General features: G+C 40.7%; 3 protein-coding genes across 5 annotated transcripts in view; 2 read left to right on the top strand and 1 right to left on the bottom strand.

Moving 5' to 3' along the window:
* Positions 1 to 13,445, top strand: part of SLC25A22 (solute carrier family 25 member 22) — a 723,963-nt gene that overhangs the window by 562,441 nt on the left and 148,077 nt on the right. The window lies entirely within an intron of this gene.
* RPLP2 (ribosomal protein lateral stalk subunit P2) lies at positions 2,532 to 11,389 on the bottom strand. 3 transcript variants are annotated; one of them, XM_042466376.1, is made up of 5 exons: positions 11,268 to 11,389; positions 8,696 to 8,819; positions 6,105 to 6,153; positions 3,372 to 3,467; positions 2,532 to 2,651 (listed from the first exon to the last, which is right to left on the bottom strand). In XM_042466376.1, the coding sequence occupies exons 2-5, from the start codon at positions 8,816 to 8,818 to the stop codon at positions 2,575 to 2,577; spliced, it is 345 nt and encodes a 114-aa protein (XP_042322310.1). In that variant the 5' UTR covers position 8,819; positions 11,268 to 11,389; the 3' UTR covers positions 2,532 to 2,574. The 3 variants fall into 3 exon arrangements, with proteins under 3 accessions (XP_042322310.1, XP_042322318.1, XP_042322328.1); XM_042466384.1 differs by having other exon boundaries at positions 2,532 to 2,648; XM_042466394.1 differs by having other exon boundaries at positions 2,630 to 3,032; positions 3,289 to 3,467.
* The window catches only part of PIDD1 (p53-induced death domain protein 1), a 30,914-nt gene continuing 30,408 nt past the window's right edge, over positions 12,940 to 13,445 (top strand). The window contains exon 1 of the mRNA XM_042459262.1: positions 12,940 to 13,162. The gene's annotated coding sequence lies outside the window, so the exon portion shown is untranslated. The remainder of the gene's footprint in view (positions 13,163 to 13,445) is intronic.

The following is a 13,445-nucleotide window of genomic DNA, read 5'->3' as shown; positions in this document are numbered from 1 at the left end:
CTATCATGGGATTTTCTCTGCAAGATTTCTTTGGAGGGATTGCCATTACCATCCTAGGCCGGGAGTGCGGCTCTCTAAGTGGGTTTTCATGGCCAAGCTGGGATTCGAATCTTGATCTCCCAGTCACAGCCCAGCTCTCAAACCACTACACTGTACTGTCTCTCTCCCACTGTTGCCTATCCCTGGCTTAAATATCTTAGGTTACAAGTGAATATAGAGAGCCAATGTGGAGTAGTGGTTTGAGTACTGAACTATGACTCTGAAGACCAGGGTTCAAATCCCCACTTGGCCATGGAAACCAAATGGGTGACCCTGGGCAAGTCTAGTAGCTCAAAGGAAGACAAAGTCAATTCTATGAAATTAGCTTTTAAGAAAAATCAGGAACTAGTTTATTGTGATGCTTGTTAGGAGGCAGTACAGCTCATGCCTAGGCCCATAAGCAGAGGAAGGCTCTGCTGAACTTAACCTCTTTTCCCATTGCCATTCCCTAGTGTCTTCTCTTTCTTAACTTATGGTCTACAGATCCCGGGGGGGGGGGGCAATACACGGGTATGGCCAGGGGGGGGGGGTTCTTGGGGTCCAGACCCCCCCTTTCATTAGAAAAATGAATGGTGTGTGCCGCTGCGCCGCTGTGCCCAAGCCCCATTATAATAACGGTGGCACTTAGTCTGGACCCCCCCTTTCTAAAATCCTGGCTACGTCCCTGGCATAATGTCCTTACAGAGAGTCCATGGGGGCTCGCCCACTCACCCTGACTGGTGCACACATGGAGTAAAAGGCAACCCAAGCCCCGTCCAGAGGTGTATAGTAAGTACAGTATTTGATGCACTTTAGGTTTTCCATGGCAACAAAAGGTATTTCAACAGGGTCCCTGATAAAGAAAAGGTTAGGAACCACTGCTTTAGATTGTAAGTTTGAGGGAAGGGGCCTGTTTTTAATTTTTTTAAAAAATAAAGCACCAAGTATACCGATGACACTATATAAATGAATGACAATAACTTACATATATTCTAACCATCCTACCTAAAAATTAGTCTACTCTCACTTTTATGTTAACTATTTTTACTCTCTTACTCATGGGAAGTTTTCCCATAATACATGCCTAAAGCTTATGCCATAATATGTCAGAAAGTGTGACCATAGACAGAAAAAGACCTAAATGTTTTGTGTAAGATTATGACCAAATTTATGACCAAGTGATCTAATAGAACCAGCATGGTGTAGTGGTCTGAGTGTTAGACTAGTAAGCTGGGAGACCAGCATTCAAATCCATGGCTATGGAAGCCCTCTGGGCAAGGCACACCTCTCATTCTCAAAGGGAGGCATTGGTACACTATTTCTGAACAAATTTTGCCGTGATATATTTCTTTAGGATTATTGCAAGTCAGAAATGGCTTGAAGGCACACATCTCAACAAGAAACTATCTCCATTCTGCCCACAAAATGGGCATACTTCAGTTATTGATGAAACGGGTATCAAAACAAGGAAAACCAACTGGTGGTCCTGCCTCAAAAAAATCTATTAGTCTACAGTAACAACCACTAGCACACATTTTAATGAAGACAGCTGCACATGGAGGAAAAAGAGTAATTTCCCAAATTTCAGTCTCGCAAGTGGCCTTGACATAGCTACTGAAAAACAGTAAACATGATGATGCCATGTTATTGCTCTCATGTTCCAATAAACAAGCACGTTGCATAATTGCAGATCCCTTACTTGTAAGATAAGCAACTTTATTATAGGGCCTGACCCTCCCCCTCATGTTTGTTTAACTAAACACACTTCCAGCATTAGTCTGAACTCTTAAGGCTAAACCATGAAAAGTGAAATAAAATTATTTTTCCCCTTGGTTGTGTGCCTTCAAATCATTTCCCACTTACAGAGAACCTAAGGCAAACCTATCATGGGGGTTTCTTGGCAAGATTTGCTCAGGGAAGTTGCCTTTGTCTTCCTCTGAGAATGTGACTTGTCCAAGGTCACCCAGTGGGTTTCCATGGCTGAGCAGAGAAGCTGTATACATATTAGTTCTACATGCCATTTCTTTCTTAAGAAATCCCTCAGCAATAGCATGGTAGCACCTTTACTAGACCAATCTTATAAGCAATTTGAGCCTAAGTATGTTGACATCACAGTAAGCCCCAACCCCTGGCTTTTTATAACATTTTGTCTGATAACCTGGGAAAAGTTTTATGACCTTTCAATTGGACTGACTGAAGTACTGAACTCAAGTGCATTTATTCTTATGGCAGTACTTATGGCTCGGCTTTTTTTTTTTTTTTTTGGTAGCTTGATGAACAAGCCTAATTCAACACCATTTCTGTTCATCTTAAGAGTCAATGCTAAATAATGCTCTCCAGAGTACTTTTCTTTTTTTTTAATTATAGGTCACATCTTTTAAAATGCAACATAATATAGAAAATCCTTAAGTGAAACACAGCAATGATTGATGATCTCATTTTTTCACTGGATATGATCTCTGAAGCAATACCACCTGGTATACAAAAAACCAAGAAATCTCAACAGTGCAAGATATTTTATCAAAGATTTATTACTGATTAACGCTAAACAAAACTTTAATCAAACAGCCCAAATCCCATATCGTCATCAGACTCTTCAGACTCTTCCTTCTTTTCCTCTTTCTTCTCCTCTGCTGAAAAAACAAATAGATTCAGAAGGTTAGCTGACAATTCTCAAAGCAGCATACTTGTTATTCTAGATCAAGAGTTGTCTTGAAGATGAAAAGTGAGGAACAAACTAAAATACTGTATCTGAAGAATGTCTGTAGCTATACTAAGGCAAGGAGTGCAAGAGCTGATGAGAATTGTGTTTGAAATCTGAATCAACAGAGTATTTCCTTCCAATAAACCTTTCCTTATGAAGTACAAGTGAAATTACCAATTAAGCGTTTCCAATTATTCAGTTATATTTCTTCCTCCAAATCAACATTTGATGTAATACTTGTTAGACATTAAAACAACATAATAGTATAATGAGTTGGCCAGTTAGCAATGTCACATAAATGTATCAAGTACAGTGGTACCTCGGGATACGAAATACCCAGCTTACGAAATTTTCGGGATACGAAAAAATCCCATAGGGAATTATTGTTCCGGGTTACGAATGTTTTTTCGGGTTACGAAAAAACTTTTGGTGCTTTTTTCGACTTTTTCGCACGGAATCGCGGCTTTTCCCCATTAGCGCCTATGGCAATTCGGCTTACGAAGGCTTTTCGGGTTACGAAAGCGGCCGCGGAACGAATTATTTTCGTAACCCGAGGCACCACTGTATCTGGACTGCTATTAATGGTATACTTTATGCTAGGTTTATGCCCACTGCCTAAACATTACTTTTTGTGCTTTACTATACTCACCAGCAGCTGGTGCAGCTCCTGCAGCCGGAGCAGCAGAACCCCCAGCAGAGACGGCTACAGCTCCACCAACTGGCATGCTGGCAAGTTTGCTATTACCTGGTAGAGAGTAAAAAGAAAGGAAAAATTAAGCACTGCAAGTAGCCACAACCTTGCCAATGACAGAAGAAACAAAATAATGCATCCAGAGAGGCAATTAGCAATAGGAATTACATTTTTTTTTTTGGTACAGGGACGTAACCTTTTATAACTTAAGCACTCCCTAAGCGGTTTACAAATTGTAAGCTAATTGCCCCCAACAATCTGGGTACTCATTTTAGCGACCTTAAGCCCTTTCGCTGGTACTGAACTCGCAACTTTATGGTTTTGGAGTGAGTGGCTGCAGTACAGGCATTTAACCACTGCACCACCAGGATTCCTGTAATTAGATCTCCTGTTAGGCCCTTCTGAGGTGGCAGAGCTCTGCCCTATTGCCACCTCCCTCAACCTGTGTCTTTCCTTGCTGCCTCAATCCATTTCTGAGAAAGACAGGAAAGGGAACATGAACTTTGAATGGAATTTGACAAGCCGAGCAGCATTCTGAAGGATCAGCATTATCATATAGGCCTCTAGTCCTGTTCTCTAATGTATTAGAAACCTCAAATTACCAATATAGTGATAGGAATCTCCCACCACCTCTTTTTCTGAGACTTGAAATATTTCTACTGACCACTAATCCAACACCAGATGCTAGAAAATGCATTTCATTATTTTATTAGCCTCATTTCAGTATTGTACCTATGGTGCCTATTCATTATGCAACTTAGGAGGCCGGTTAATCTCCATTTGCAGCATGAGGCCAAACATAGAGCTGTCCCAAGAAGTACTATGCAACAAGCAGTACATGATGAATGGACCTTGGAGATTTAAAAGACTTGCATCTCATGAAAGCCAACAGTTCCAGAGAAGTTGGCAATATATCATTTCCCTTGTGAAAACTGAGATCCCTTTGGCTCTCTAAGCACGTCAGCGGGGGCAAAATGTCTGTTCTTTGCTTCTAGGAACACATAGTTAAACAATCCTATGGTGCTCCTGGGGCCAAAGAGCAAACATGTTTTATAACCAATTCAGCATATTCTCAGAAAGAGTGCAGTTAATATCAAAGTCAAGTAATCATCCAGATATACTTAAACAATTATTTAGACCACAGAGGTCCCAATTAAGTATTAGGTAACCAGCCCTCATAATTTGCTCTCATCCTTCCTCCTGCAGAGGAACCTGGAAGTTTTAACATTATGAGATGACCAATGGTATGACTGTTATTAATGCCATGGCTTGGCACCAGACTGAATATATGGAAAGTAAAGGGAAACTTGAATTTAACTTTATTTAACAACGTGAGAAGGCAAGGGAAGGGAGGCTATGGGATGAAGTTCAATCTTGGATGCAGTAAATAAAAATAGTGAGATGTCCAAAAAGTCATGTAAAGAATGCTGTACTAGATGAAAGAACAAGCCCTTCAAACTTTTGGAGGGGAAGACAGAAGGTATTGGCCATAACTGAAAAACTGAACATGTAATTAAGATACACAAATTAAAGAACCTTCTGAGAACACAGTTCAACCTATAGTGAGAAATGGGCAAACAAATAGGATGAGAGAGGAGGGCCATGCACAGGACACAAGGAATTATTGGTAGTGTTATGGGAATGGTTTCAGGGGTCCACACTAGACTATAAGAGTAGAAGAAAAGTTGGAAGAAAGTAATTTGAAGAATCTGGGAAGAAATAGCATATTCAAAAAGTGGAGGCAGAAAACAGAAAAGTTTGCCAAAACATAATGCCAAGAGGGTTTTGAAAACATTGAAAAACAGGACATGCCTGAATGTAATGTAAAGACATCTGGGAAATCCTGAAAGGCAGTATACATAGATTACAGAGTTCAATGTTTAGTGCAGGAAGGAAGATGAAAAACAAGAGGATAGAAGAGTCAGACCACATTACCACACTAAACTCTTATAGTGTTGCTATTCCACTTTTACTGCTCTGGCTGCCCTGTTGCATTTTGAGGTTTGTAGTTCAGTGAAGCCTAAGAATTCTTTGGGTGAAAATCCTAAATGCCTCTCCTTAAACTGTAAATCCCAGAGCAACAAGAGGCAGCCAGAGTAGTTAAAGTGGAATAGCAGTGCTATAAGAGTATAGTGCAGTAATCTAGAGAATCAGCGGAGCACAAGTAGACATTAGATGCCAATGTAGCAGACATCAAAACTTATTCTTCTGAAGCAATGTGTCAAGAACCTCCTCTCTGTGAACTGACAAACAAATGTCTGTTTTTAAGAGGGGTTCCCTATATTAATGTAGTCCACCAGCGAAACCCAGTAGGTACCAACATGAGCCTGTGGGAATTAGGATGGACCCAGTATATTTCAAAGTAGGTTTCACAAATACCACATACATTTATTAATAATGTGCCAAGGGACCATTCCGGTCACATGACCATTTCAAATATGGAATAACATGACACAGCAACTGTGAATCAAGTCACCAAATTTAGTTCTTGGTTCATTAGGCTACCACAAAGTAAGCCAACAACTGGTTGTAGATTTTGGGGGGGGGGGGTGTAATGGGAAAAAAGTGTCACTGTAGCAAAACGTATTTGCTCTAAAATGGCTTTATAATATCTGCAAAGTCCTTGAAGAGAGAAGTAGTGGGCTCCCCAGTCAGAGGAACCTTCAGAATGTTGCCTCATATTTAACTTACCTTGGGCAATTACATCTTCGATGTTTTTCCCATTCAACTCACTAATGACCTGCAAGAAGCAAATGGACAGTATGACCTCTATAGTGCTTAAATTTAACTCAGATTACAATCTATTGTTGGTTAAATTGATATATTCTATTATTATGCTGAATGGATGAATGTATTCAGTTTTTAAACTAAAATCACAAGCACTGTTGCTTCCTCTCAGCAAAGTTAAGGAATGACAAATAAGACTAGAAGTTCTTAAGGTGCAGAGATAAATAAAAGATGGAAAGTTCCAGGTATTTTAAATTAGGAATCATGCATTCCCATTTGTTTATTCTGAAGGCTTATTTAAGATCCCTCATAAGCTTTCAATTTGGCGATATTCAGTAAGTGACAACAAATAAAAGCAAGGAATGGCAAAAACAAATTCCTATTCAAATTCATGAAGAAAGCAAACTAAAATGAAAGTAAATTTGAAGGTTCTGGCAATCACACTCATCCATAAAACACAGTATTTGTATTGACGAAACTCTTGCCTCTGAATTGCAAAAATCATATTCTGCCTGAAACCACAGCTATTACTATTTTTTAAAAAACTGGTAGTTTTAGACAAGCTACAAGATTTTTTTCAGAACACAGGTGAGATGTTTCTCTTCCACTATTTGGCTGAAAACAGCAGAAATTACTGCAAATATCACCACTATGAGGCCCATCAAACTCTGAGTCTTTTTAACACAGAGTTTTTTAAAAAAAAGCAGGCTTGCTGTCCCATCGAAATTACATTGTATACTGATCCCTCAGTAAAAAGCTTTCATGTCCTGAGATGCAAGATACCGTACTGAAATTGTGCTTAAGACTACAATGATCCCAAGACACTTTCCCCTCTACTTAGCTTAGGGGGGATAAAATGTTCTCTTATCAGACTTGTCTTAGAATGACTTGTCTGGATTTCAAGGGAGTCATCCCCTTTATTTACAAGAAATCAGATGCAACATGGTAACAGGCAAATTGGTTTTATAGTGAGAGTCAGTTTGGTGTAAATTGTTTGAGGGTTGGACCATAACTCTAGAAACCATAATCCAAATTCCTGCTTGGCCATGGGAATCCCCTAAGTGGACTTGGGAAAGTCACACTATCTCAGCCTGAGAGGAAGGGAATGGCAAATGCCCTGTTAATATCTTGCCAAGGAAAATATTGCCCTAATTCAGGAACAACCTGATGGCACATAACAGATTTCATGGTGAAATGAAGATATTGTCTGTCACCTAGGGTATGCATGAATTAAGTCCAGTGACAATCACATCTGCTCATCAAAGACTGTTGTGATGTACCTTCATGATGACTCCAATTTATGGCAACCCTCTCATGGGCTTTTCATGGCAGGAAGTATTTAGAAGGCATTAGCCATTGCCTTTTTTAGGCTGAGGGAGTATGATTAGCCCAAGGTCACCCAGCAAGAATCTGGACCCTTAGAGGGACCCACCAAGGCACCTACTTCCATGTGCTCTTGGAGCATTTAAATCACTACAGCACTTCAGACGGGGAGGGGGGGGGGATCTAGTTTGTTAAAAAAATCTTTTTACACTATACTAATTTGCATAACAGCTATTCTGAACACCAGAAGATAAAGAGATGGCAATCTGTGGTTGCTTCTTGACATCAGGTTTGGCAAGCAAGTGTGCTGCAACCTAAATTTGTAAAGATGCCAAATTCAGCTTCCATTCCAAAACAACTCAGTGAACACCTACCTTACTGCTCAGATACTTATGCATGACCTTCCCCCCCTATTTACTTGCCCAAAAGATTGACAGCTGAAGACACTGTAGCACCCCTATGCAATTTGCCAAGTAGGCATTTCATCTCCTTTAATCTCTTCTGTTCAATTTGAAAATATTATTTATGTGGATGGGTGGCAACAATTAAGAAATGTTACTTTTTATTCACCCAAGCTAACTTTTTAAAACTAAATTAGGCTAAAATATGGCATATTTTAAATATCTGGCAAACAAAATAATTTTTTTCCAATTTTTGCAAGGGTTTGAAAGTTAAAATCCCCAAAGTTTTATTATACCTTTTTATTTTACTAAATCCTCTCCAAAGCAGCAGGCTGACTACTACTACTAATCATGCAGATAATTAGGTGATCAAATATATGCAATACATTTCATCACAGGTAGCTAGTTACACTCTGGTCCTTTTAAACAATGTAAAACATTGATCAAGAGTGATTTAAAGCACACTGATTTCAACAAGACCTAAATACAGTCAAATTACAATGAACTCCTGCTCGCACCTACCAGGAAATAGGTCTCAGTCAACTCAGAGGGGCCTTTTCCTTTAACAAACTACATGATTATACTGTCAGCTTGGATTCAACTCAATGTATTCAATGTATTCATACCCTGTTAAAACTGACTGCTGAGAAATGTGGGCTACAGAATACCAAACCAATTAAAATTACTCCAAATCATCTTAATTCTGGACATTGCAAAGTAACTTTAGTGAGTTTTGGAATCACTAGTCTAGTGGTTCAACAATCCTCCCATGGAATAAACTATAGTTTTAATTAAAATTGTGCCATATTACATGCAATTTGCATCACTCACCTTGTTTACGCGTTCATCATCTGTCTCAATTCCTACGCTGTCAAGAATTTTCTTTAAGTCTTTTGAGTTTGGGGACTCATTGCCCCCAAGGACAGCAAGAAGGTAAGCTGCAACGTAACGCATTCTGGGAAGGAAAAAAAAGGCAAGCAGATTAAAAACGTGTGACCCGCTCCTATTTTTTTGAACAGCTACAGATTTATCTATTTTCACAGATTTCACCATGTTACTAGCCAGCCAGTTAAGAGATGCAGGTCTGGGCCAAGATATAAATACAGTGTGCCCTTACTTTATGTGGGGGATCTGTTCTGGATTTCCCCATATAAAGCAAATATCACCTATACTAGAGTCCCATTTAAATGAATGGGGCTCATGCATGCGGTGGCGCATGCCCCATTGTTCCCTATGAGACATGCTGCCCCTTCTCCCCTTGTGGCTTTCAGTGTATGCTGAAAGCCCCGTATGACGCGGGCGCACTGTATAACATAAATACAACCCAGTGTTTCTCAGCCACAATCCTGGCTCCTCCCATGGGGGTGTAATTGTGGTGGGTTTTATCAGTGTGATTTGGCACAGTACAGTGGACCCTCCGCATTTGTTGGGGACACCCATGAATGTGGAAAATCCCCAAAAATAGTCACTTTTTTAAACCCAAGAGAACACCTGTCTAGGAATCTCTAGGTCCTCCAGGGCAACTCTATGGTCACAACGTGCCAGACAATGACCATAGAGTTGGACTGGAGGAGCTACAAATGCCTAGAGGAGTGTTCTCTCTAGGAATCTCTAGGTACTTCAGTGCAACTTTTGGTTAAAGTTGACCATAGAGTTGTGCTGGAGGGCCTAGGTATTCCTAGAGAGAACATAGCAACTGCTGTTGCCATGTGGCCCTCCAGATGTTGTTGGACTGCAACTCCCAGCATCCCCCTGTCCCTGACTGACGCTGGGAGCTGTAGTCCTACACCTCAAAAAGCAGCATGACACCCACCCATTTGGAAAAAAGTTGGGTAAGCAGCTCGCTATGGGAAAAGAGCCAGAGGGCGGTGAATGGCCATTTTGGGCCACAAAAAGAAACACTTAACAAGGAGAAGATGAAAGCTCCAGGAGGCACAGGAAGGGCCAACAAACTGAAATGTATTTCAATTTTAGAAATATTTAATATATGCCATAAGTTAGATTTTGGGAGGGAGAGTTTGCTTCCCCAAGTGGAAAAAAGGGCACTCTTTAATAATAATAATAATAATAATCCACCATTTTCCGCCTATTTGCCCACAATGCTTGGTTACTGTTGTTGTTCGGCACCTCCAAGTCATTACTGGGATGGGGACACTTGATCATCACTGAGGCCTTCCTTGCAAGAGACCCCTCCTCACACTCAACAGCATCATCTGTTATAGATTATTATTTCAAACCCAGAAGTCAGCAGAGAGACCAAGGAGCTCCGTCGGAAAGGAGACATGTTTATTTTCAGCTGCAGCGTTGTTCCTAGAGGAAATTCATGTTCCAAATTCTGGGGCCACGGTTCTAAAATGACCAAGTTTTTATAATATTTTGAACCAAGGAAACTCTGCCACAGTATAATTAGGGTTTTTTAAATCCTCTGGAGATATTTTATTTAACCAAAAGAACTCATCTCAGATGACCAGTTTTCTCATGATTTGCTCACAATCAGTGGTTATTGTCATTGTTAGGTGCCTCCAAGTCATTATTTATCATTATTATTATGTTTTAATATTATCATCATCATTATTTATTTAATTATTTATTTAATGTTCAAATGTTGGTTGCATTCCTCTGAGGCTGAGAGAGTGTGACTCACAATAATAATAATAACCTGTGGTTATTGTTGTTAGGTGCCTCCGAGTCATTATTGTTTATTTATTATTTTGATGTTTATTATTATTATTATTATTAGTATTATTTTATTATTTAATATTCAAATGTTGGTTGCATTCCTCTGAGGCTGAGAGAGTGTGACTCACAATAATGTAATAACAATCATCCCTGGTTATTGCTGTTGTTAGGTGCCTCCAAATCATTATTATTATTATTATTATTTTAATATTATTTATTTATTTACTTAATGTTCAAATATTGGTTGCTTTCCTCTGAGGCTGAGCGTATGACTCATAATAATAATAACAACCATCCCTGGATATTGTTGTTGCTAGGCGCTTCCAAATCATTATTAATTAATTAATTAATTAAATGGTTATTATTATTATTTAATTATTTAATGTTCGAATATTGTTGCTTTCCTCTGAGGCTGAGAGAGTGTGACTCGCCCAAGGCCACCCCAATGGGGAAGGATTTGAACCCAGAACCTCAAAGCTCCCGTATCAGAGTTGAACGTGGCCTCTGAGGCTTCCCTCCAGCCCGCTCTCCTCTCCTCTGCCGCCATCTCATCTCACCCCTTCCTTTTCCTTTCCCTCCCCCCCCCGTCAGTCGCACATGGTACCGCCCGGCCCAGTGTCCCAGCACAGTTTCCCCGCGCGCGCGTTCTGGGCGCATCCATTTGCAGCGGGGCGGAGGGGGGGCGATGCTCGCAGAGGGACCCTCGAGAAGATAGAAGACCTACTTCCACGCGTCCTTAAGGCCAAGGCTGGGGGGAACGTGCGCTCTCGACGGCGGCGTCGGCGGAAAGGAAGGGGCGGGGCCTCCCGCGCGAGCTTCTTCCCGGCACACCTCCCAGTAAGCCGATCGCCTATTGGTCGGTTTGGGAACCAATCAGCAGCCGCGTAGTTGGAAGTGAGGTTTCTGACGCATGGCGGCCATTTTACACTTCCGCCTGAAATAATTCAGTTTGAGACGGCTTTAACTCTTTGTGTGGCTCTTTGCTATGGAATTCTGGGAGTTGGAGTTTGTTGTGGGCCCAGAGCGGAGCGGCCCTCTGGGCCCCACAACAAACTCCAACTCCCAGAATTCCATAGCAAAGACCCACACAAAGAGTTAAAGCGATACCAAACTGGGGTTATTTCTGACCTTCCTTGTATAGATTGGAATCGGGGCGGTTTACAACAACAATAAAGTTCATACAATAAAAAAAATGCATACAATTCATACAATGTTCAATAAATAAACCCCACTACTACCCCCTCCTTTTTTCCACAGACAACCATAATTTCACCATAACGACAATAATAAAATGAAACTTTAAATCATTAAAACAATCAGAGACAGGAAAAGCAGGACGTCCTTGGGGTAATAATAATAACAAAAACTACACATCCCAGGATTCCATAGGCTGGAGTTACAACAGTTAAACCAGTGTCAAACTGCATTAAAAGCTGCAGTGTGGCATTGCTAGTGGTGATTTTGTAGCTATCCTGACTAGTAGCTATCAAAATGGTGCCCCTTATATAAAATGGGGAAATCGAGGTTTGATACTTGGAATTTATACTTTCGGGGGATATTTTCAAACCGTGGATGCTTGAATCCGGGGATAAAAAATCCGGGGATAAGGAGAGCCAGCTGTAGCATAATTGGTTTTTTATCCTCTAGAGATATTTTATTTAACCAAAAGAAGGAAGCCATATGGTTCCCCATCTCAGGTGACCAGTTGTTTCTCATTAGGTAACAAAACAATATGCATGTTCAGAAACAAAAGTCTTTTATCAGCAAATCGGATCAGTTAAAAAAACTATACCAAAAATTAACCTGGACCAGTTAAAAACAATACCCAAAATTCAGTGCTGTCACTAAATTTGTGATACGAATTGAGGGTATCACCCTCAGTTCTAAACCACATGTAATAAATCCGCATTTAGCTTTCAGACTATTATTTGGTGGAAGACTGCATTTGGATAACGTGCTGTGAATTAGAAGTAATTTTTGAATTTCAACTCACATTACTGAAAGAGCTTTTTCTGCATGCCAAATAAAAATGATGTTAGGGAATTATTTCCTGATTTGGATGAATATTTAAAACACAAATCTGTCCTTGGCCACTCAGAAGTAAATTAGTGTGTTCCTCTGTAAAAGAGCTCTTGGTGTCAGAAGTTCCTAATCTTCAGAAAGAGGTCTCCAATGGAGTAATACTTTTGCAGGGTGTTTTGGTTCAAAGTTAACATGTACAGATATCAGAACTCTTTTTTAAAAGGGGTAATAAAAGAGAGGCTGAAATTCTTGTTGGGCCTGGGCAGCAGTTGAACGTTGAGCACGGGCCTCAGTTTCCCAGCTGCACCCCAGGACCTTCCTCCTCCTCCTCCTCTGAGGGCTAACCATTACCAGAGTAACCCTTAGATCCCCAGGAGGAGAAGGAGAAGGGAAGGAGGGAGGAAGAGAGAGAGAGAGGGAGCTGGCTCTTTAAGGGCCGGAGGGAGGCCTAGAGGAAGTTTTTAGGCGGTACAGTAATTGGAAGCTAAGGGAGAGGACTGTTTGTGGGGCAGGCGCAGAAATACAGCCATCTCCAATTGTCTGGTTTTGGGGATCCTTTTTTCTAGAGAGGCTGGGGGTTATGTCCTGCCAGCAGAGGTAAGGCTTTCTTGGGCTGCATCCACACTGTAGAGATAGCCCGGTTTGGAAACGCTGTAACTCTTTTTTCTCTCTCAAGGCTATGGAATTCTGGGAGTTGGAATTTGTTGCCGCTCTGGGTCCCGCAACAAACTCCAACTCCCAGAATTCCATAGCAAAGATCCAAACAAAGAGGTAAAGCGGTGCCAAACTGGGATTGTTTATTCTGCAGTGTGTTTTGGAATGAGGAAGCTCAGCCTGAGTTTGGCAGCTCCCAGATTAGGAATGAAATGTATCCCTTTTA

This window comes from Sceloporus undulatus, chromosome 1 (genome assembly GCF_019175285.1).
Source record: "Sceloporus undulatus isolate JIND9_A2432 ecotype Alabama chromosome 1, SceUnd_v1.1, whole genome shotgun sequence".
NCBI lineage: Eukaryota > Metazoa > Chordata > Lepidosauria > Squamata > Phrynosomatidae > Sceloporus > Sceloporus undulatus.
This window is presented reverse-complemented; position numbering and strand designations above follow the sequence as displayed.